Genomic DNA, 25,835 nt, shown 5'->3' with positions numbered 1-25,835 from the left:
TGAAACCTGACGCCCTCTCCCGGCAGTTCGCCTCTGGAGAGGAAGAGAGGGACTCAAGCACGATCCTCTCCCCTGAGTGTGTGGTCGGGGCGATGCGGTGGCGAGTGGAGAAGAAAGTTCAGGAGGCACTTGACAACCAACCAGTTCCAAATGAATGTCCTCCAGGGAAACTGTTCGTGCCACCTGCCGCCAAGACTCCTGTGCTCCTCTGGGGGCATACCTCAAGAATCGCTTGCCACCCTGGGATCCACCGGACACTCTCCCTGATCCAACAGCGCTTCTGGTGGCCAACCATGGCTGCCGATGTTCGGGCTTTTGTTGCGTCATGCTCAGTTTGCGCCCGCAATAAACCTTCTCATCAAGCCCCGGCAGGCCTATTACGCCCCTTGCCCATCCCCTCTCGGCCATGGTCGCATATCGCGGTGGATTTCGTCACGGGACTTCCCCCATCCGAGGGCAATGACACAATCCTTACCATCGTCGACAGATTCTCCAAGTCAGTTCATTATGTCCCCCTCCCAAAACTCCCCACCGCCTTGGAGACTGCTAACCTATTGGTCCAACATGTATTCAGGCTCCACGGAATCCCCACAGACATCGTGTCGGACAGGGGTCCACAATTCACCTCTCAAGTCTGGAAGGCTTTCTGTCGGGCACTAGGGATCTCTCCCAGTCTCTCCTCCGGCTACCACCCCCAAACCAACGGTCAGACGGAGCGTGCAAATCAAGACCTGGAAACAGCTCTGCGCTGCGTAGCCTCACGCCTTCCTGCCTCCTGGTCCGCGCACCTCCCATGGGTGGAATACGCGCATAACACACTGATCAGCACTGCCACAGGCATGTCCCCATTTAAGGTGACCTCGGGCTACCAACCCCCTCTGTTTCCCAGCCAGGAGTCCGAGGTTGCCGTCCCGTCCATCCATGCCCACTTCCGCCGTGCCAGACGAGTCTGGAGGGAGGCTCGAGCAGCGCTGTCCAGGACAGCGGAGCGCAACCGACGCCTGGCTGACCGGAGGAGAACCCCAGCCCCCGACTACCAAGTGGGACAGCGTGTCTGGCTTTCCGCACGTGACCTGCCCCTTCAAGTGGACTCCCGCAAAATGGCTCCACGCTTCATTGGCCCTTTTCCCATTGACAAGATCATCAACCCGAATGCTGTCCGACTCCGGCTCCCGTCATCCCTCAGGATCCACCCCGTTTTCCACGTGTCTCTTCTGAAACCGGTCGTGGATAGCCCCCTCCAGCCACCCGCCCCACCGCCACCTCCTCCCCGGATCGTTGATGGACACCCTGCATACACCGTGAATCGCATCCTTGATGTCCGCAGGCGGGGCAGGGGGTTCCAGTATCTCGTCGACTGGGAGGGGTACGGCCCGGAGGACCGCTCCTGGATCTCACGTGCCCTCATTTTGGACCCGCAACTGCTGCGTGAGTTCTATGCCCGTAACCCTGATAAGCCTGGTCGAACGCCGGGTGGCGTTCGTTAGGGGGGGGGTACTGTGATGGTTCTGTTGTCTCTCTAGCAGTTCCAGAGTGTGGCAGGAGGCGGCGCCAACCTCGCAGGCAGAGGCCTGCTCCCACACCTGAGGCTCATCAGCCTGATGAGCCAACAACCTATTTAACCAGCCCCTCCTTTGGTTCTGTGCCGGAACATTCCCTTGCTATACCTGCTACGTTTGCTTGTCTCCTCCTGCCACACCCGTGTTGTGTTCTAGTCCCTGGTCTCCGGCTTGTAGTGGTTCTTGTTTCTCGTTCTACCGGTCTATTAAGACGGCTCTTTATGTTGCTACTTTGGTCCCTAGTGTTTTATGTTGCTACTTTGCGCTTTAGTGTTTCTTCATCCCTGAACAAGGTGATTTTTGGTTGCTACTTTGTTTTCTAGAACTTTTTCCCTGAGCAAGGTGATTTTCTGTTGATACTTTTGTGAACAATAAACTGTGGACTTTGTCTCTCACTCTGCATCCTGGGTCCTGGCCTTGCTTTGCCTCACGGCACATAACAGTGGACTCTCCTTGACTCCCTGCATGTACATCACAATAGAAGGCCTTCGCAATACCAGTTATTGGATTATTTAGTATCATGGAAGCACACTCCTTTTTTTCCGTCAGTGAATATGATTATGATAAGGATTAGAAGTCGAGCTGTATACAGGCATGTGTCTGATTTTTACAAAAATCCTCCAGAATTTGCACATGCAGCACATATTGTATGTATCATATTGAACTCATGTACACGTTGCTGTTGTTCTGTTCATTTTTATTTATGAAGCAGGATTAGCCTCAAGCCTTGCCAGCAAATTGTACCACCCTGGGAATTATTTCAGAGGGTGTTCAATACAGGCTAGACATTTCTTTGGCCATGCTCCAAAGAGCACCACAATCTTTGCCTCCACTTGTATGCAATCAATTCTGGCTGTTGCTGCCATTTGACGGGCAATTTGACATATGCTTCATAAAAGTCTTCCATACCTCAAAACACTAAGAGACATGCAGAAGGATCGATGGCATCACCTGAATGTATGCGGCAGTATTTAGCAAAACTATTCGGTTACTGTAAGCACTGTATATGGCATAGAGACATCTGTTCATAAATTGTGAGGGAATTTATGTCCATTGATCCAGAAAACTCTGTTCTATTGTCCACAGCTTGGACTTTGTGTAATCATGCTAGTGACAGACTGCATAAACAGCATGGTGGCACTGACTTTTGAATTAGCCAAATGCTGATACTGTTGCAAACAATCTTTTGAGCCACAATGTAGCCTTGTATTTGTGTGGTGGACGCTGCTGGAGCAAAACACAATCATTGGTTGCAAGTGAGGTAGTGTCAAGGAGATACAAAGACACATAAATAAAAAAAACAAATAATGCAGTGCTGCTTGTGGGAGCATAAACGTGTATCATTTGTATGCCTTCGTCTATGGAAGAATCATTCCCCCTGATGACTAAACTTTTTTTATGATACAGTTAAACGATCCCCTCTGGAGCATGAGCAATTATATTGTTTATACTACATTTAGAAATTAAAAGTCTGCAGTAATAGTCAAAACTATTCACTCTTTTTGACCACAAAGATAACTGCTTAACTTGAATGTGTGGGCTTTGCATGCTGATTTTTTTTTATTTTTTTTATCATGTTTAGCTATATACATTATATATACAGTATATACCTGCTTTTCCTCTTCAGGGTGGCATGTGAGCTGAAGACTATTAACTCATTCACTCCCAGCCATTTTCACCGAAGCAATGCCGTTTGCTCCCGGCTGTTTTACTGGATTTTGACTGATTTTGCAAGGCCTACAGAATATTGTGTTCTATTGCTATAAAAGCATGGAACCTATCAAAAGAAAAATTAAAGTCTCTTCTTTCATCAGGAAAAAAAGTATGTTTCTGTTTCCGTTTTGCAGCAATTAGCATTAGAAGAGAGCTAAGTTTCATCAGTTTTCACAAATCTACTTAAAATTGTAAGTAATTTAGCTTTTTTTCTACATGGCCCAGGTTGATCTCATTTGCTCTGCTGCCACCTGCTGGCCATTTGTGTAATAACTCCCATTTCTGCAACCGTTCTTTGCAGTCGAGAAGCTGCATCAAAGCCTTCTGTATGCTCTAGCATAAAAAAAAAATGATAAAAAAAAACGTATAAATATGTCTTTGGGACACTTAGAACATTTTAAAAAAACGTATTTATACGTTATTGGGAGCTAATGAGTTATATAGGGATGTTCAAGACAACTTTTTTCAGACCAACAAGAACAAGTAAGAATACTTGTGTAGTAACCAATCCTAAGTCCCAAAACCATTTTTGATACATAAAATGTCCCCAAGAAAATTTGATAATTTGAAAGCCCTACAAATCACAATATAGCATTTTTCCTTAAAAATGCATTAAATTAATGGCAATTTTCTATTCTTCTAATTTCTATTTTCAAGTTCCTGATCATAAAACGGTCACAAGAGGGCGACCAATGCTGTTATTGGTCACCATCACAAGTACAACACCTTGAAATAAGGCCTGCTAGTGGCCCGATATGATACCTGGAATAATATTCGCCCCTCCCTACGGTATCTCTTTCAAGCTTGAGTCCTCTCCCACAGGCCCGGGAGCTCGAGGGTTGCGGCATGTGGACTTCGAAAATATTTGTAGCTGTCCTGCACATCTGGAATGATGTGAGGAAGATGAAGTCCTCTGAGAGAATCCATGCAAGCATGGGGAGAACTTGTAAAGCTGTGATTCAAACCACAAACGTCAGAACTGTGAGGAGGATGTGATAACACCTGGGACAAATGCTGCAGTAACATTTTTCATGATGGTAATTTGTACGCCAAAAATGTTGATTGATTTCCACCTTACAATCTCATGGGCTTTTAATAGTTGAGGTTCTACTCTAATGTGAATTTAATTCCTTGAAGGTAAGACTGTTTTGTTAAGCACTATATACACATTTGAAAAAAAAAACGAGTGTATGTCAAAGGAAGAATTTAATGAGCTAAAGTTGAAATTTTTAAAGCGGCCCTTGCATCCTTCGATTTTTCTGGGTGTGGCCCTCAGAGGAAAAAGTTTGGGCATCCATGCTCTAAATAGTAATGCTTGAACAAGAAATGTTTCTATCATCACTCCTTTAACTGCCAAACATATTTTCCATTAATTTTTATTAATTAAAAATTACACTATTATTATTATTATTGTTGTTGTTTTTTTTGTTGTTGTGGGAATACCAAAGCATTCTCCCATGTTGTGATTTTTATTCTCCACACTTTTTTCCCACATAACAACTCCCACATAATACTTCCAAATTACATTGCTCAAATTTCAACTAGCTTTAAAAATGCACGCCTCCCGCGGTATATATATATATATATATATATATATATATATATATATATATATATATATATATATATATATATATCATCTGATTCCACATTACTTACAGTATTTGCACAATTTCACATTTAATATCAACTTTTCCCCATTTTTTCAATGGGACAGACGTTGAACTTTTTCTAAGTATCACTTTCCACGCCCACTTCTATACATATAACTTAGTATCATTTACCAGGTGTCTGATACTGCTTGGTGCCACAGTTGGTAAAGTGCATTGTCCAGTAACCAGGAGGTCATAATTTCATATTTTATCTCTCAATTTACTTCATAAGCAGTCCACATGCATTCAAAATCTTAGCATTCAGCTTTCAGCATTCTCACGCAATTTCTCCAGAAATTGTACTTAGTCGTTATTATTATTATTATTATTATTATTATTATTATTATTATTATTATTGCTACTCTAAAAACTCAAGTAATGATCTTGATGATCTGACCTAAGATACATGCAGTAGCAAGAGTAAAACTTTATACAGTAGAGGATTTTTTTTTTTCTTCTCCCCCCAAGCGCTCTAACAATTTCTACATCCAGGATTTCACACTGGCGGTGGTTGGTAACAGACAATTTCCCCAGCACTTGATAAAAAAGTACAACTTATCCCATAAGGCCACGCTTCTACAGAGCGAGACTTGGCTCATAACACATGGGACCTGTGGGATAGATATGGGAATATTACCATGAACTGCGAGGCTGCCAGCAGCCTTGTGTGTGGAGCAACAGTGTGAAACGACAACTTGAATTTATCATCTTTCAGATACACCACTTCATCAATTTTGCTTGTCTAATATACTGTACATTGACGTATATTTATACATCACTACTAGACACAAGTAAATGAAAACACACGGTGAACATAAAAAGTCTACAAACCCCTGTTTAAATACCTATAACCTCTACAACACCACTGAAAACAACAATCTTTTAGAGTGGAAGTAAAAATAAACAACTGGGGTAAGTGCGCACAGCCTCAAAGTGGGTTAGTGGCTATGTCCAGTATTAACAAAACATTTACAATCACATAAAATGGAAGTCAGCATGCACCTGCTATCATTTAAAGTGTCCGCGATTAACCTCAAATAATGTTCATCTGTTCCATTAAGTTTTTCCTGTCATTTTTATAATCAAGTCTGACAGGAGAAGTAATGGTCCGCAGAGAGCCTCCGCAGCATCAGAGGGATTCTAACGTTCTGTTCTAAGGAAAGTGTACAGTCATTTTCAAGGCATCAAATACAGTATACCATGAAACACAGTGAAGACAGACATCAAGTGGAGCAAATGTGGCCCAACAGTGACTGGTCAAGGAAGCTAGAGCAATGGAAACATTGAAGGAACTGCAAGAATTTCTGTCAAATGAGTGTTTTTTTTGTTTGTTTTTGCTTTTCTTTTGTTTTTTAGCAGAGTTTAGTCTTTTTCATACTTCATGTCTGGACTATGAGGTTGAGCTATGATGGTAACACAGAAACATCTTATAAAGAAAAACATCCAAGCCTAGTTACATTTAGAAAAAATAAATACCACTTTAAATCTCCCAACTTCATGGTTTACGGTCCGATGAAACCATGTTGAACTTTTTGGTCATAAGTCCAAAAGGCACATTGGCATTAATACAACAAACATTGCTCATAATCTCTGCAAAGTTGATTTAACACTAAATAAATCAACACTGTCAAGTACAATGCACAGAATATATGGGATGGATGGATGGATGGATGGATGGATGGATGGATGGATGGATGGATGGATGATTTTTGGGTACTACTTTGATATCCACTGTAGATGATGCAATTCACACTTCTTGCAGTACATCAGATAAAATCAATGTGTTACACTTTGTGCTGAGGTTCTCAGCTCAGTGGTGTCAATGTAAAAAAAAAAAAAAATAAATAAAAAAAAAAAAAACAGATGGCCATGGCTAGAACACAAAAGGCATCAGATTCTAGCAGGAAGTCACAAGCACTGCACAGTTACCACTAATTTGCTCAAAGCAGTGAAAGCCCCCAATCTGTATTTTAGGTTGAAACACTTGTATCTTATTTTATTAAACTCAACAGAAATCTATGATAAGAAATTGAGTAATTTATTTATATATTGTCAATTCAAAACAGGAGTTATCTCAAGGAACGTAGCCTATAATAAACTATTTTAGGCAGATGCAATCAGGTGCACCCAGTTAGTAAAACAGTGTTGTGGATACTTTCAGTGTGGCTCTTTCTAATGCCGGAGGTCATCAGTGGCTCTTTGACTGGTAACTGAACAGAATTATCCTGGAATTGTTTTGAATAATGAGTGCAAATTCAACATGCATAGAAATAGGATTACATAAAATAAAAGTAGTGTTTTGTGGAACGATGAAGCCCGTCAACGTGGAAAAAAAACCAAACAGATAATGCCCTTCAACTTTTCAAGAAAGCGTCCTACATCAGGAATAACTATAATGCCCTTCTTTCATCAAGTACACGCATACAAAAAAAAAAAAAAACACACAGAACCACAACCAACAAATAACCAATGATTTTCTCATTCCAAAGCAATATCCCCCGGCAGAAGCAGATGTAGGGAGAAGAGAATGATGAATCTATCATATGAGACACTATTCCCCTGTGGACTGCAGCATGATGCAATGGAGGGGAGTCAAAAGACAGGAAAGGCAAGATTGTACATCTATTACTATAAATTTAGTTTTAAACAAAACTGAGGTTTAAAGAAATGTTATATTTATTTTTACTGCAGCTTGAAGTATTATGCCAGGGACTCATGCTACCTGATTTAAACTAGCAACCCCTCAAATGTAATCTTTTTTCCTCAAAGAAAAATGGTAGAGAGTAGGGCAAACGTGTCACAAATGCCTTTTTCAACAAGAGTGCCCAAGAAGGAAGACTGCCACTAAATAATTGGCTTTGCTAAACAGCTCACAGCAGGTGGAGAGATAACAATGAAGAGGGAACGCTAAAATATCAAAATCAATTGAATGAACTTAAAAACTCGTTCTAACATTTCAAAATGTAGCGTTAGTTAAATTAGTCTTTTTTTGCCAAGTGGGGGGGTACTGTTCCTCTTTTTTTTCTTTTTGTAATGAATGTCATACTGTGGGTCTTGTGTTTCCTCCTTCCAGCTTATGTTCTCTACCAGAGGCAATGGACTCAAAAAATTATGCAGTTTCTTAGCTGTTCCTTGGACTTTATTCTTCTGCCCAATCTGTTTGATCTACTCACCAATTTTGGTAGTCTCAACCTGGGATGCACCTGAAATCCTCCCCAGTGTTGTAGACTATTCAATTTCTGTGGTTAGCTATTGGTAAGATTTCTCAATATTAGCCACATCTTTAATACTATTATTAACACATGTTGGGTATGTCGCTCCAAAATGGTTCATCTTCATTCTCCTCCTTGTCAAGGATTTGGTGCTGAGGATTTTTTTTTTTACAGTAGTATCTCTCTGGAGGACATCATCCTCAGGTTCATGATGTTGGACTTGGGGTGATATCCTCCATGTATTAGGCAAAAGTCATGCCCAAGTCTGGCACCAATAAAATGCCCCATTGTAGGGATGGGCGAATATCGATACCAGGTATCGGTAACGGGCCGATACCAGCCTTTTTTCAAGTACTCGAGTACTCGTGACGCAGACGAGTAAAAGCGACCAATGGCAGAGGGGGAAGACGTTAAGTGAGTCCTCCTTGCCTGTAACTGGTGCTAGCTTGCAACAGTTTTTCACCAAAACTTCACCGGTTTGGAAATACTTCAAAATTGTGAATCTTAAACTAAAAGAGCATTTTTGTGTTTTATTTAGAGCGTTAAGACTATTGAAGAGTGACTGTGCTGTTTTTTGTTTGTTTTTTTGTCAAAGTTAAAGGAAATATATTTGTTTAAAAATATCTTTTAGTGATTTTTTTTTATTTGTCAAAATTTACTACTAGTATCGGCAGTTGGTATCGGTATCGGTGAGTACTGAGGGTCTGAGTATCGGTATCGGTCTGAAAAAAAGTGGTATCGAACATCCCTACCCCATTGTGTATACATCCATAAAAGTTCAAACATCATCATGACATCACACGAGCCATCAAGAAAGGGAGCAAGACTTCAGAAAATATTGCAAGACCTCACCTGAGATCAACTTAACAAGCATCAAGCAACTAACTGGTCAATGATTTTTTGATAGGAGACTTTTGGACAATGGAATGTCCAGCCAAGCAAGTCAGAGATGATGTGACATTAAGCCAGGAGTTGAGCAGGCAGATGGCAGAGCAGAAGGAGCAGCGGGTGAAGATTGTCAGGCTGAAGACATGATGGAGGCGAAGCGGCGAGGTCGGATGGTGACGCTACCAAATGGTCAGCTCCTCTACGCGTTGTTAATTGTTGTCAAAGCTAGCGGGCTATATTCGTGTTGTATTTCACAGTAGATATTAGGCGTGGTAAAAAAAAATCGATTCGGCAATGTATCGCGATATTACATCACGCAATTCTCGAATCGATTCAATAGGCGGCTGAATCGATTTTTAAATATCCATTTTTGATGGAAAAATATTCACCAAAACGTCTTAGGGTTCACACCTTAAGCATGGAGGAATGTTATATTAATGGAACATTAAACCTTAATATTTTTATTTTAATGCTGTTCAAACATGAAACAGATTACAACCTGTATAAGACTGAAGTTTCAGATAAATAAATAATACATTTTCATACAAATCTTACACTGTACAAGTTTACTGATTAGTATTTACTAAATGTAAATAAAAATAATCGCAACAATCGACTTGTAAATTCGTATCGGGATTAATCGGTATGGAATCAAATCGTGACCTATGAATCGTGATACGAATCGAATTGTCAGGTACTCGGCAATTCACACCCCTAGTAGATATTCTTCTTTTATTTTTCTGTCACATTGTTTTAATGTTTTCCAACACTAGTTACATTTGATCTTATCTTATTTTGTTATTTGTTTTTAAGTTAAACTATTTTTACGCTTGTACAGCTATAACAATTGTTAAAATGAACTTTAAAGCACTGCCTTAACATTTCATGAAGGTTTCATGATGGCGACAATTTGACTCTGAAACAACTAATATGATTTTTGTGTTATTTCTTGATGGAAAAACAGTTTAATATCCAAAAAGAGCTTTCAACCATTTTGCAGGAATCCTGTCAAATGTCTGCATGGCTATATACTGTACAATGAGCATGGAGGCGCTTACCACATGTAAGCTGTTGTCCTCGGAGATTGCGGAACTCCAGGCCATGAAGGTGGGTGGGAAACATGCACACAGTGTCGTTGCCAATCCTCACTGAGTTGCTTCGAGCCCACAAGAGAAGCCATTTCAGCTGACAGTCACAGAATAACGTTTCTGTACTGAAGTGTCTGGTGAGAACACAAACATGCATATGAAATACTGCAAAATAAAACGAGATATATATGGATTGGGAGTATTTTCCCTTTAAATATTCAGGGCTCCTCTGTTTGTAATGAGCAGAATAATGTTGCCCAGAGGACTGGTGTCATGTTGGTACTTAAACTGCATACTAAATCAGATGAGATCAAATCAGCAATGGTTGCAGCCAAGCAGTGAATTACTCCAACAAAAATGCATCTCACACGATCAATGGAATGATTAATCTCTGATTGCACCCATCCTTAAAGTTCTGTGAATATTTGTTCTCAAGTCCATTTGCCAGATTTCTCATGAAAAACTATCTGAATTCTTATCACCAAATGCAAATACAAATATATATATATTTTTTTTTTCTTACAGTACTCTGAGAGCCGCAAGGTGCGTGAAGAGTCCCACAGTCAAAGTGGAGAAGATGTTCCCAGTTAAATTCCTGCAAGCAGAAAAACACAGTTTTCAACCATATACTCTTTAGGTGTAATAGTTATACTAGTTGCAATATCCATCCATCCATCTTCCAATTAACCAGGGTGGGTCTGCGAGGGCAGTAGCCTCAGTGGAGAAGGCTTCCTTCCTCAGTTTCTCCTCAACCACTTCCAGATTTTCAGTGTGGGGGCATGTGGGTCAGCCATAGGCATGTCACGCTCAGGGCAATATCGTGATATCGTGATATTAAAACTGCCACAATATTGTCGCCATCATGTTCACAATATTGAAAAGGAACACATCTGTTAAAAAAGTCAGGTTGATTTTCCTCTAGTGGCTAGTTTATTAGTGCAATGTAATTTTCATTAGGGATGTTTTGGCCTTCTATGTTTAAAATCTATGTTAATTGTCAGATAAAGGGGAACATAATGTGCGTGTGAACCAAGTCAATATGTGGAGAAAATCCAATATGTGCATATTAGCAAGAAAGTGACTCGATATTAAGTATTATTAGAGATTGTAGATTGTTTATGTGCATTGCTGTAATGTACAAATGCATAATATAGTATGAGCTCATTTTTTTTTACAATATAGGTGACCCTTTTTTGTATCACCAACCTCCCCACAATATCGTGATAATTATCGTATCGTGGCCTTCATATCGTGATAATATCGTATCGTGATGTTTGGATATCGTTACATCCTTAATACGCAGGTAGTCTTCTTTCAACTTATTCCCGTCCCAAATGTTTCACAGTCAGCTGTAATCTGTTTGAGTGAAGGTTAGCAATCACAGCTCGAGCAAGCCAACAGAATCACATCATCCGCAAAACGTACAGACGTAATGTTGAAACAACCAAAATGGAACCACTCAAAGCTTCAGATGCGCCTAAACATTTTGGTCATAAAGGTATATGAAACATATTCAATCAGAACACATGACGTTACCATCTAACTAGTAAAATAGTTTAATAATTAGGGATGTAACGACATCCAAACGTCACGATACGATATTATCACGATATGAAGCTCACGATATGATAATTATCACGATATTATGGGGAGGTTCGTGATATTTAAAAAAGCAATGTTGTTATTTTAATTATTATTATTACTACTACTACTACTACTACTACTACTACTATTATTATTATTATTATTATTATTATTATTATTATTATTATTATTATTATTAATTTTATTATGTTTTATTATTATCATGTATTATTATTATTATTGTTATGTTATGTTATTAATGCATGCACACATTGAGTTCCTCCACATATTGACTTGCTTCACAGGCATATTACATTCCCCTTCATCTCACAATTAGTGTAGATTTTAAACATAGAAGGGCCAAAACATCCCTAATGAAAATTAAATTGAACTAAAAAAAAACAAAAAACAAACTAGCCAACAGAGGGTGCGAGAACTACACAAATGCAAATCAACCTGACTTTTTTAACAAATGTGTTGCATTTAAATATTGTGAACATGATGACGACGCTATTGTGGCAGTTTTAATATCACAATATCACGATATTGAGCTTATCGTTACATCCCTATTAATAATAGTTCTTAATTACAGTAAGTACTAGTAAACGTTTTTGTTTTGTTTTTTTTCAATATTATCATTAGAAATACTTACTTACAATTTTAAAAGATTGCCCAGATCCAGAAACATTCCAGGGTAGAGGCAACCTATTCTATTGTTGGACAGATCCCTGTAATGACAACAAAAAAAATCATAACCATCATAAAACACATTGTCAGAATATGGTTGCATGTAGAAAGATTAACTGACCTAGTGCATTATTTTATATTATAACATGATGAGGTAGCTTGACTGCGACTGTATGTATCAGACTTGGAGGTGTGTTGTGCATTATTGGCTGCTACTTTGCATTTGGGGCGAGGGGTGAAGAATGCCACCTTTTCTAAAATGTCTTTCATACCGAATGTCGAGTAATTATTGAATTGAAAGATCAATGTCTAAAAATAGCGGTGTCAATATATATATATATAAAAAATAATACTGAATCACAAATATAATGTATCACATCAACAGTGAAGTCTGCTTTGCAGGAACACTGGAAGCAGTATCGGCTTCAAATCTCAAATTTGGCACAATAAGACTACGCTGAAATTGGCAAGTCCAGAGGTGGGACAGAAATCCATTTGTGTGGGCACTGGCAAGTAGAAGACGAGGCTCGTCATCTACTTACTAACCTTGGTTAACCTTTTCTTCATTACATAACCATTGCCCATATACAGATGCTAAAACACGTGAAAATGCAGAGGGGGTTTGCACGTCTATGGATCTGTGCCCTTCCTCACGCTCTGTAATTAAAGACCAGCTTTGCTGGAGCAGCTGTGGGAAAATAAGCAGAGCATTCACTTAATCACCGGTTGGGGAACACTTAAATTAACACTTTGCTTCTCCCTCAGTTCGGAAACACACACACACAAAAACCAAAATCGACTCAATGTCTGTGCCCTTGCAACCCCAGACTGCGTAAAACTATCAAAGTGCAATGTTGTCACTCACTTAAAACGTTAAATGCATTATGAATGGCAATACATAACGAAAACAATTTTGACTGGCAATATTCTTCTGCACTTTTTTTTTTTTGGCCCAAGCCACACCACTGTGTGGGGTAATAAAAAACAAATATTATACACTGGCAAATAAAAACAAAACAACAACCAACAAACAAAGACAACATTAAAAATGAAATAACACAATCGCAATATGCGGTATGTGACTGCGCCGACTCGGTGATTATGCTTCCATGTCATCTTCATTCTAATGAATTACCTGTGCACCAGTGCTAGCTAGCCACTTGGAAATAAAACCAGCAGATTTGTATGTTTTTCAAAATATTCAAAACAAGTGACTTCAAAATGATTGCGATACAAAAGAAACAATACCGGTACAAGCACAAATCAACTTTTAAAAGCCTTTGTCAGCATATACAGATACTGTAGGTGGTTTATTCTGTTGTATAATTGTCATTTAATCAAAAACAAGTCGACAGTTGCACCTTTTCAGGTCTCACACAAGAAAATATTCATCCATTTTCAGTTGATTCTGATGTAAATATAAACTATAATAATGTACAGGTTTTACGCAGTGCCTTTTGGGGCTAAAATGTGTTTAATATGATTAATGGGGGGGGAGGTAGACTCAATAGGACAGCAAATCCAGTCTTAAAAAGTCGGCCAACAGTATCACCAGAAGGTCAGTTGCTCGAATCCCCAATTTGGAGTTGAGTTTGCAGTGAGTGAATTTAAGAGTCAAGGGCAAAGCTTGAAATGTAACTAAGTAGCTCCCAGTTATGAACGTGTCATTCTGTATTAATGTGAACCGAAGGCATTGTGCTCTCAGGAAAGTATCCTTGCATGAAAAAGGAAATTGCTCAACTTGGTCTTCATTTACAAGACTCATCTTCAATAAGAATCGAACATAGAAGCCCTTAATTGTACGTATGATACTGAAAACAATTGGGTCACCCGAAGCGCAACAACACGGCCAGCCGGGACAGAATGGGGAGCAAGGAAGTAGCATACAAGGGCTGGTAAGTCTATTTACATACTTGCTGTTGAACTGTACCGACTAGCAGCAGTGTTTATCATCCATGCCAAAGCTATTTTTAGCGCAACTGCCGACCGCCAGATTGCCACAAAAAAAGCGAAAGTGCTATCACGTATCTCAAAAAAGGAGAAAATAGTGCTGTATAGTCCCAGGAAACAAGTGGAAGTAGTCGGCGGTGCTCACTTTTTGTTGACTCGCTAAAGTGCTCTATGGTCAAAAGAATGAATGAGCGGCAATCGTTCCAAAAACCTACGCTCGCGAAGGAAGCGTTCCAGATCGCCTTTTCGGTTTTGGTGTGAATGCAGCATTAAATAACTGCCGATAATTAATTAATGTATCCGTTTGCCGTCAAATTGGTCGATAATGGCCGATAATTATCGGCCACTGATATTATCGTGCATCCCTACCATAATAATAATAATAATAATAATAATAATAATAATAATAATAATAATAATAATAATAATAATAATAATAATAATAAATAAATATAATTATAGAACTTTTTGCAGCAGCACCCCTGCATCTAGGACTGTGAAATAAAAAAAGACAACATAAAACAAAAAAGAAAGAAAAAGAGCAGAAAAGAGCGGAAAGAAAAAGGCAGCCAGATTTCTTCTTTTGTCCCCTAAAAAAAAAAAAAAAAAAAAAAAAAAAAAAAAAAAGACTCCGTAATACTTACAGTCTCCTCAAAGTCAGCAGACCACGGAAGGCCCAGGGCTCCACTGTGCTTATCAGATTATTCCTCAGGTCCCTGAAGAGGGCAGACAAGGAGGAGTCAATAGTTAGAATGGTGAAGCAGGTGCTGTGAACACGTGCTTTTTCTTTGGAAATGTGACTTCACACAAATCATACATGATAACTTCCTTACAGTTCATAGATTAATATTTTGCCAGCAACAAACTATATATATTATGGCCATCAGAGATGTGATTTTGGTTTTCAATCTGTAAAAAAAAGGACACGCTCGCTGGGCAGTACTGACCATTTCCTGCTTCCTTAACATCCTGACCACATCCAGCAGAGAGGGAATAACACACGATGTGGTTTCATTCAAGGACTCTGCGTCAACCACCACCACCCAACAAAAAACCTCCAACCCAAATTCTCACCTCTGGTTTTCTCAGCTGGCCAAAGAAAATGTCTTGAAATGTCATGAGTTCAGAGCCTTATTTTATATACTTGCTGTTTTTTGTTTTAATTCACTCCAATTTGGCATGATGAAAAATACTCTCCTTTGACTTGTTTCATATTTACAAGACATTTTTTCCCCAGCATTAATAGAATTCACAGATTTGTTCTTTACACAGAACAATGCAGCTTACTTTAAATAAAAAGTACCACAGCTGCTTTCATGGCATAGTAGCCTTTTAGTCCAGTCAGATCCATGACCACGTAGCTCTCATCTCTGCACTAATCCAAATTGTCTTTGATCGTGTGCAACGTGCCACTAAAGAGCAAATGGAGGTTGCTGGACTTGAAGTCATCCATTGTGCCTGCAGCACCTTCTTTCATCTTGACCTGTGTTATCGGCCCTCAGCTGCTTTGCTGAATTAGCAGATAATGCTTCCTGTTTCATATGAACTAACTTGAATTGCAAAGGTCAACACTGTGTGATTACTGACCTGTATATGGCGGTTTTTTATTTATTTTTATTTTTAAGGGCACCTGTCTCAGTTGTGTTTAGTTACAAGTATTTTATTTTATTAGGATTCTTTGTAATACTTTTTTGTACTTAAAGTATAGACAATTAACTGGAAAACTTGATGAGAATTTAGAAACATACTTGAGGTTTTACAGATGGAACAATGTGTAACAAAAATATTTTTCAGTCATCGGACTTGTGTTAACAAGTATTGTCAAATAAAAAAGTCAGGAATTATGACAGTGTTACATGCAGGCAGGTGTGGTCTGCTGAAAAATGTCTGCCTAAATGTCTCAACAATCAGCGGAAACCACTTGAAAGACAATGCAGGTTCCGTTCAAGTGATTATTTTGCATCATCGGTCTTGTGTAAATTAGCCTTTCCTGATTTGGTTATCTAAACAAGATGTGTGGGTAGATTTTCAGGCAACTCAGTCATGGCAATCTGAAAAGGTTGAATCAAGGCGCCGGGATTCTTTTCTTCTTTTTTTTTTTTGGCAGTCTTACCGATTCAACATCTTATCATCATTGCTCTCTCTTTTATTTATTTATTTGTATTTTGTGCGTATGTGTGCATTTGTGTGCGTGCTCGCATGTGCGTTCATGTGTGTAAATACGTGTAAATTTACCCTTCACCTTAACCGGATACTTCAGAGTCTCGCCAGAGTCGTGAAGTTCAAAAGGTCGGGAGACCAGAGGAAAGGTCAAAGAAAAGAAAGATAAATGAAAGTGAAATCCAGCACCAACTAAACACCTCCTGCCATCCACATGGTTACAAAATCAGAGTGTTAAGCCAACCCCAGAAAGCTCTAAATTCCAACAAATTAACTCATTCACTCCCAGCCATTTTCACAGAAGCAATCCCGTTCACTCCGGGCTGTTTTACTGGATTTTGACTGCTTTTGCAAGGCCCACAGAATATTGTGCTATATTGCTATAAAAGCATGGAACTTATCAAAAGAAAGATTAAACTCTCTTCTTTCAATCTGTTTCCGTTTTGCAAGTTTCATCAGTTTTCACAAATCTATTCAAAATTGTAAGTAATTTAGCTTTTTTTCTACATGGCTCTGATTTTTCCTTTGCTCTTCTGCCACCTGCTGGCCGTTTGTGTAATAACTACCATTTCTGCAACCGTTCTTTGCAGTTGAGAGGTTGTACCAAAGCCTTCTGTATTCTCTAGCATAAAAAAAAAAACGTATAAATACGTCTTTGGGACACTTAAAACATTAAAAAAACAAAAATGTATTTACACATTATTGGGAGCAAATGAGTTAAGGAGATCTCAAGAGACCAGAGGAAAAACTAAAGAGAGGAAGGCGGGAAGGATAGATGAGCAGAGTGAAGGTGTTCTTTGAAGGTGTTCTATAAACCAAAAGGATTATTTGGTTCTAAATATTAACTGTGGAGTATTCAGTCTGGTCACAATAATGAAGATTGCGAAGGACGGCCATGCTCAAAACTCCAATACAGTAGCGGAGGATGATGCGTTTGTCAGCCTCATTCTCAGCGGCCTTCACACTTTATCGAACAGGGACAGCCTCTGAGCTGACGTGGACGGGTCTCGAAATGCAGCTTGTAAAGGATGAAGACCATGAATTTGGACACAGCTAATGTGACAGCTTTCTTTCCGGATCAATATGAGTGACACGCACATACCCACGCAGTCACAATGATATACTGTACACTTCATGCACTAACTAGGCTACACACCAAGCAGAGCCCTACAAAGTAGACCATTCTCGAGTCCTATTAAGAAAACTGTGTTATTTAATCATGTGTGGGATAAGTGAATATAACTAATTATCAGAACACTATTATATTTGCAAAAGGTCAGGTTCCACATGAAGTCGGCAAACAAAACTAAAATCTGCAGCACTCAACCAAATGGAAAGTGACGCTGTATGATGAATTTGATTTGATTGCCCACGCACTTAATGAAATGAGACACTGAACTGCACCAAAAAAGACAATGGAGTCGATTTCCCTAGACAGTGCACGTGCGTTTGGGCGTAAAAACTTGCGCATCTTGATTTTCGTGAAGGTGCAAGACTCATTTAGCGTGTTTGGGAAGCCATCTTTGAATCCCGTACAATTATTGAAAGGTAGCTTGTTGTTGTTTTTTTACATCAACATATCAACCAATTTTGAGGTATTTGAGGACATATGTACAAGTTACATCCAATTTGTACGATGCTTTTAGTGGTTCACTCACATGAGTTTCTTCAATTCTTTCTCCATTTTCAACTTTCATGCGCTCATGCCCAAGCGTGTCTGACTTGAGTATATTTTGCTCTATGTGTGTGTGGTGTCATGACAACAAAAAAAGCTGTTGACAGCAACTCTCAGCCCAGTCAGCTGTTCAACTGACAGGTGGGTGTTGCAACAGAGCTGTGCCAAACTGTCGAATAATATTCATTTTGTTGCCTCGGGGCGATATCGTGACCATTTATTTTTTATTTTTTGCAAATCAGTGAGCATAAATTTTGAGGAGAAAATGAAGAAAGATTTGTTCTGATTATTTCCCTAAAAAGTTAAGTAGGTAGGTAATAATATCAGCCTGAGCTTAGGGCTCTGAATTGACTTTATGACACAGCATATTAAATGTTCTGAACTTTTGATCTGAAAAGGCTGGAGCACGGAGTGAGAGGGTACATGAGTTGCTGTATTCACAATAATGAGTCACTTTACATTATCCCTCAATGTTACCAATTAACAGAGGTGGGCACTGGGCAGTCTTAAATTGCAGCTTTCCGTAATTACATAACCATGTGGTGTCAAACCACTCTTTATTCACAAATGCAATTAATCTTTCAGCCCTACTCAATATACATTTTTCTTGCAAAATGCTGGGAAAATGTGTTGTGACTAGGGTCATGCAAGGGTAATGTTTGGGTCATGACCGTGTGGTCAAGTGTCTGTTTTGAACTGAGGTCAAGTGTCTGTTTTAAACTGATGTAACAGCATCTGGTTTCAACTGGTGAAACGCTATGTGATGTCAGGAGCTATGTGATGTCAAGAATCTTTAATCTCTTTATCTGGGCAACAGCCAACCAGATAATTCCATATCAGTACTGTTACCCACATGTCTAGCCACAGCCAATCAGATTGATTCACTGTCTATATAAGCTGTCTGAGAAATGTGCGTTTTGTCGGATTATTACCTCTGTTCCTCTGTGCATCGCCACAGCACAAGGGGGCTTGGAGTCTCATGATTCTCGATGCGTTCTCGTTGTTTTTTGTCTAGTCAAGTTGTGTGAATAAAGAGTTAAATCCTATTTGTGTCTGCGTTTTGGGATCCAACCTCAGAACCTAACAAAATGGGGGGGGGGGAATCATGTAGAACCAAAAAACACTACCTTCAGACCGAAGGCCGCCATAAACGCACATATAAATTTAAAATACAAAACTGAGTGGTTCATGGACTTCACTTATGGCGGATATTTTTTGGAACACAACCTCAACAATAAACGAGGGAACACTGGACAGTATTTAAAACCTATGCTTCATGTCGCTTGGATTAACCTGCAATTAATTTCTATAATTATACATATATTGTTATCTGCACGATAAGGAAATTCAATTCAATCAGATATGTGTGTGAGGAATACAGCAGTTCCATTGTCAAACTATGGATGTAGCTTGACTAATATGAGCCTGTAAACATACTGAGTGTTTTATTACCTGTTATATAGCATCTGCACCATGGGACTCCAGTGCCAAAGTTAATGGTCATCAACTTTAGAGTTAATTCACATAGATTTGAGGGACTGTGATTTTTATTTGAGCACTTTTTGCCAACACATCTCAGAGGCATTTACTCTGGGCCGCATCCCTTAATTAGAAACTGCTCGCACCACCACACTTGCCGTGAAAATAACCTTTTGAAAATACAATACGGTGTCATAGATATACCTAGCGGGTGGGTTATTAAAAGGCATCACTAAGCATTAGTTGGACGCTTGTGTGTGGTTTGAAAATGTTCCACTTCTTTTATGAAAGCTGTTTGATTTTTATTTTTTTTTTATTTTTATTTTTTTTTTTTTTGGGGGGGGGGATATAAGTAATATTGTATTTGAATAGTCAGAAAATATATTTGTGAGTGTGATAGTTACAACTGCAATGCAAGTGTGAGTATAATGTAAGCTCTCTCTCTCTCTCTCTCTCTCTCTCTCTCTCTCTCTCTCTCTCTACTAAATACCGGTAGATACAAATACAAATTAAATGAATAAAAACAATCAAAACCTTAGCCATTAACTTTTAGTTTTAATTAGTGTTGTTCCGATACCGATACTGGTATCGGCAGAGGTGCCGATACTGCTTTAAAACAGTGGTATCGGTATCGGTGACTACTCACAAGTAACATGCCGATACCATTAATTCCATCGCTAATATAGGATTTTGGATGCAGCATCTTGTGTCTTGCTGGTGCATGACATTCACTGGTATGTAACATGTTCACTGCATGCCAATCTAAGATATCCTATTGGCCCTTGAATGCGCTGAACCAATGGCAGGACAGCTTTTTCATGTTGAGGAAAAAAAACAAAACAAGTATCGGTATGGTATCGGTATCGGCCGATACTGCAAAGCTGGGTATCGGTATCGGGAGCCAAAAAACAGTGTCGAAACAACACTACTTTTAATATTTGAATACATTTAAGGAAATAGCTTTTGATACCTAAAGTAGCACAAGGGAACTTGAACATGTTTTTATACTGACGAAAGGAAGCAAGACCCACAAATAAGCTGCAAGAATTGTACGTTATTTACACATAAATAGCTGACAAATGAAGCTAGAATACCATATTTACATTTCGTTCTTCTGTTCCTAGACTTAACCTCTGACACATGACATGATATGGATAATCTTAGAGACACACTGTGGTCACAGAATTATAACCGGCAGAATGATGTGGCCTTCAGAGACTCGCCAGACTCTCATCAATCACCTCCCAAGGAGACACCTTCACACAGAGGCTGAATACAATTCATTTCTTCAGAAGGAACAAGAGCTAAACTTTTTCAAGGATGCTTACATCGCCCACCCCTAGGTGTAATGTAAAAAAAAATAAGGCATAAACAAATGCTACTTCGACTCTAAAACATTCATTTTGTGAATACAGGTATTTATGAAGTATAAAAATACCGGTAGATGTAAAATGAAAGGCAATCTGCTTGACATACTGTACAGTAGATTCTTCACTGGCACGCAAACAATGAGGTTTGTGTGGTGGGAACCCACGATGAAATGGCAAAATTAACTGACCAGGGAACAGTGACGAGCTTTGTTCATGCTTTGCTACCGTGGGACCCACTGTCAGTAACAGCTTGGGTCCATATGAGAGGGTGGAGGGTTGTAGGGTGGGGTTCAGTCCAATTTCTAATACACAGAGTCCCTTTATTAATACCGATGATTATTATGCTATTCAGGTTTTGTTGTAATTCAGAGTTTTGTTGAAACATGAATATCTAGTACAGTACAGTATACTGAACTGATCTATGTCCAATGTTTGAATATGATACATACACCCCCTTTAAAATACTTTAAAAAAATGTCAGTGTTCATGCAAGATTGTACTCATAAAGTAACAACTCAAGGAAGATCAACCAATAAAATTGGTTGTTGATTAATCCCGTATTGAAGTAGTTTTGTGCCGCATTACAGGAGCATTGCTTAGCAGATAATTCACCATTGGTGGAAATGTGTTTGTAGCAACTCCAATATGGCCTTGTCGTTTGAGAGGAAGAAAGCTGGCAACAACAAAAAAATATGGCTATAACATTATTCAATTGACCCGTGGCCCTTGTGAGGAGTAAGCAGTCAAGAAAATGGATGGAAGTATGGATGGATTATTCAATTGAAAGAGGAAATCAATGTAACGAGCAACAGAACAAAAATGGAAAGTGATTAATTTGAATCATTATCAGGTGGTGTTTTTTTTTCTACTCATCCATCTTTCAATCTTTCTAGCTAGACATCTCAAGTTTGTTGTTTTGATGAAGTATTGTACAAATTTGCAAGGTACCAGAAAACATATTTTTATCCTTATCATTCATTTCTTGTATGTCCATAAAATCATCTAATCTAAGGTATGTTCAGGTAGATACATTATAGTGACTTGACATTATTCAACTGAAAGAAACTGGAAGAGATCATTGAGACATTCCATTGAAGCAGTATCACAATTCCCTGCATGCTTATCACACCAGGTCTGTTTGCTATTCAAGAACCCAAGCAACGTGAGCCCACAGTAGCAGGATGAATGGTGCAATCACACACACACGCACTGTTAAACCTGTCAATCCACTGCCAATTTCTTCTGATCCTGTCATGCAGCCAGCCAAGCACATGAGTCCAATGTGCCAGACCAAGAAACAGTTGGCCGTCGCTTTCTGCTCATTGAGCGTACCTGGCCAGGCATCAAGTGTATTGACAAATCTATCCAAACGCTCCATACGGCAAAACATGAGCAGAGTGCCCAGAAAGGGAGATGAAGAAAAGAAAGGTCCACTGCTCTCTGTGGTGTCACCGGCAACAAAACCTTGGTCTAAGAGATCTTATATGCATTCATCACTCTTATTTTGTCTGGTTTATTTTTTTTTGTATTCAGTTTTGACATATTTTGCCCATTTTTGTCATTGTTTTGGTCGCCACCTGTTACCAGCATTTAGCGGCGGCTGCTAGCTAGCAGCGAGCCACCAGCACCTAGCAGAGAACTAGCCGTGCTAGCTAGCAGAGCTAAAGTGCCCCAGCCGTCAGATTAGTCATGACTACAGCACGTAGACAGCTGGGACAGGATCTAGCGCGCCCCTAACCCTCGAAAGGATCAGCGGTTCAGAAAATGGTGAATGGATGGACTCTGCAACTTTGATGCTGACGTTAGATGCCGGTTCTACCGATCACTTATTAGCAAATCAGGCTTACTCAAATGTGCTGTTTTAGCTGACAAATCTGTTATTGTGATTCACGGAGTCAGGCCAAAATCTATAGGGAAGAATTTGTCTAAAATCTCACAAATGTACATAGCACAGTTTAAATTTAAGTGAAACAAAATAAATAAAAAAAAAATAAAAAAATAAATAAAAGTTGATTGTCTAAAAATGAAAACCAGTTGGTTGTTATCATTACGTGAAAATGTGTTTTCTTTTTCTTCTGTACTTATAATAGTTCTTTAAGAAGCTAGAATCTATATATATTTTTTATTTTTATCCAAATACCCGATTATTCGCGAGAATTTTCAGTAGGATATCTAAATACCAAATTATTCAATAGCTGCAGCCCTAATAATTTTAATTTTGAGTTTTTTTGAGTCATGCGCACTCCACCACGCCCCGCTATCAAAAAGCTATCTAGCCTGCAACCCACAAAACATATGCACACACTGCCCTCCAACTCCTACGTTTTGCTAACGTAAATAAATATCTGTATTTTTATTTATAAATGTTGTTTGGTCCAAAATAAACTTACCTCATTATGGTGTTTCAAAGAATTTTATTTGTCTTAATATTTTTCCAAGGTTTAAACACATTTTCTTGTTTTGTGCCAAAAAATAAATATTTTTTTAAATAATCATGATTTTAATTATTACCAAATCTGTGATAACTATTTTATTCAATAATCCAGCAGCCCTACAAATAGCAGCTAGTGCGAGAAGTTATCAACCAACGTTTCTCTTAGTCTTTAGGCTAAAAAATTACTGTGTGATTCAGAGGGAACTAAGTAGATCAGCCATCCATTATTGATTAATTAACAAAGAAAAGCCTTGTCATATTTTTCATAATACCTTTGTCCATAAAGTGTGCCGTAAGGGCACATACAGTACATACTACATCTTGTACTATGACTGAATTAATGGTAGAGCAATATACATGCTGTATATCCTTGTTATCTACAAATGTCAGTGTCACCACTCAACCAGGTAGAGAGGCAGTTCTTAGAGGGCTCCGCAGAGGTGAAAGCAATCAATTTCTGTCTTCAGAGGGCAGGCATGAGTACTAGTACGGTCACTGTAGATCTCATCATCAGGCTGAGCCTATGAAGTCTCCTGGGACATTACATACAATGTCGTATACGTTGACAAGGTTTGCACACTGTCAGAGCTCCCACATTCTGCACTACATTAGACCTTTATATTACGCTTTGTATTATCTATTTTAAAACATTTAATGTAGCAATTGAGGTTAAGCACTCGGAATAAAAGGTGAAAACTACTGGCAAACCTCTACAATTTGCACACCTAATTCCCACTATGTCTTCCTTTTGGCTTTCTACAGCTTCAGTACAATGACAGCTATATTGGGACTCAGGGGAGGACAAAACAATAAAGTGAGCGTGATTTAAGTACTTACAGTTTTTCCAGAGCTGCCAAGCCATAGAAGGAGCCGTTCCTCAGCACAGCGATCTTGTTATTACTGAGATTTCTGTTCAAGGACAAACTATGATTAGAAATGAAGTCAGCATACACAGTGCATAAGTACGATCATGTCACAAATACTAAAGATGCATAGACTATTCAAAATTGTTAAATTAAGATAATTTTAATGTGAATACATACATTGAAGGTAATGATAATTTTGGACTATGGAGTCCGAAGCTGTTAATTACTCTTTTAGAACTTGTATCCCTCTCTGAGCCAGCACCTTACCATGTTGGAGGGGTTTGTGTGTCCCAATGATCCTAGGAGCTATGTTATCTGGGGATTAATGCCCCTGGCAAGGTTACCAATGGCAAACAGGTCCTAGGTGAGGGGCCAGACAAAGCACGGCTCAAAAGGCCCCTATGACGAATGAAATAAATGAACTGCCGTTTCCCTTGCCCGGACGCGGGTCACCAGGGCCTCCCGCTGGAGCCAGGCCTGGAGGCAGGGCTCGTCGGCGAGCGCCTGGTAGCCGGGCCTGCACCCATGGGGCAAGGCCGTGCTCAGCCCGAAGAGGAACGTGGGTCCTCCTTCCCATGGGCTCACCACCGGTGGTAGGGGCCAAAGGGGTAGGGTGCGTAGCTCGCCGTAGCTCAGCGGCAGCCAAGGGCAGGGTCATGGACGGACCCGATCCCCGGCTACAGAAGCTGGCTGTTGGGACCTGGAATGTCACCTCCCTGGCTGGTGTGTGAGGCTGAGAAGTTCCGATTAGACAGAAACTCGCCTCCACACACAGCTTGGGCTCTGGTACCAGTCCTCTCGACTTCTCGAGAGGGGTTGGACTCTCTTCCACTCTGGAGTTACCCAGAGTGAGAGGCGCAGAGAAGGTATGGGCATACTTAGGGTAGCCTTCCTCCACCTTCGGGTGGGGAGACGGGCCCTGACTGCTGTTTGTGGCATATGCACCAAACAGCAGTTCAGAGTACCCACCCTTTTTGGAGTCCTTGGAGGGTGTGCTGGAGAAGGCTCCCCCTGGGGACTCCATCGTTCTGCTGGGGGACTTCAGCGCTCACGTGGGTAATGACAGTGAGACCTGGAAGGGCTTGATTGGGAGGAACAGCCCCCCGAATCAGAACCCAAGTGATGTTCTGTTATTGGACTTCTGTGCTCATTATGGATTGTCCATAACGAACACCATGTTCAAACATAGGGGTGTCCATATGTGCACTTGGCACAACGACACCCTAGGCCGCAGTTCAATGATGGACTTTGCAGCTGTGTCATCAGATTTACGGCCGCATGTTTTGGTCACTCGGGTGAAGAGAGGAGCGGAGCTGTCAACTGATTTGTGTTGGCTCCGATGGTGGGGGAAGATGCCGGTCAGACCTGGTAGCCCCAAATGTATTGTGAGGGTTTGCTGACGGAATCCCCTGTCAGAAAGCGTTTCAACGGCCACCTCCGGCAGAACTTCTCCCTTGCCCCGGGGGAGGCGGGGGACATTCAGTTCGAGTGGGCCATGTTGCGTGCCTCCATTGTAGA

General features: G+C 39.9%; 1 protein-coding gene across 5 annotated transcripts in view; it reads right to left on the bottom strand.

The window, feature by feature from the left end:
- adgra1b (adhesion G protein-coupled receptor A1b) overlaps positions 1 to 25,835 on the bottom strand; it is a 156,044-nt gene that overhangs the window by 111,268 nt on the left and 18,941 nt on the right. For 3 of the 5 annotated variants that reach the window (XM_077494791.1, XM_077494792.1, XM_077494794.1), the window contains exons 2-6: positions 24,289 to 24,360; positions 14,978 to 15,049; positions 12,353 to 12,424; positions 10,636 to 10,707; positions 10,083 to 10,246 (exon numbers count right to left, since the gene is read on the bottom strand). In XM_077494791.1, the coding sequence (XP_077350917.1) occupies positions 10,083 to 10,246; positions 10,636 to 10,707; positions 12,353 to 12,424; positions 14,978 to 15,049; positions 24,289 to 24,360 (452 nt within the window). Of the gene's footprint in view, positions 1 to 10,082; positions 10,247 to 10,635; positions 10,708 to 12,348; positions 12,425 to 14,977; positions 15,050 to 18,151; positions 18,221 to 24,288; positions 24,361 to 25,835 lie in introns of those variants that run through there. The other 2 variants (XM_077494793.1, XM_077494795.1) reach the window with 2 other exon arrangements.

This window comes from Festucalex cinctus, chromosome 14 (assembly GCF_051991245.1).
Source record: "Festucalex cinctus isolate MCC-2025b chromosome 14, RoL_Fcin_1.0, whole genome shotgun sequence".
Classification (NCBI taxonomy): Eukaryota; Metazoa; Chordata; class Actinopteri; order Syngnathiformes; family Syngnathidae; genus Festucalex; species Festucalex cinctus.
This window is presented reverse-complemented; position numbering and strand designations above follow the sequence as displayed.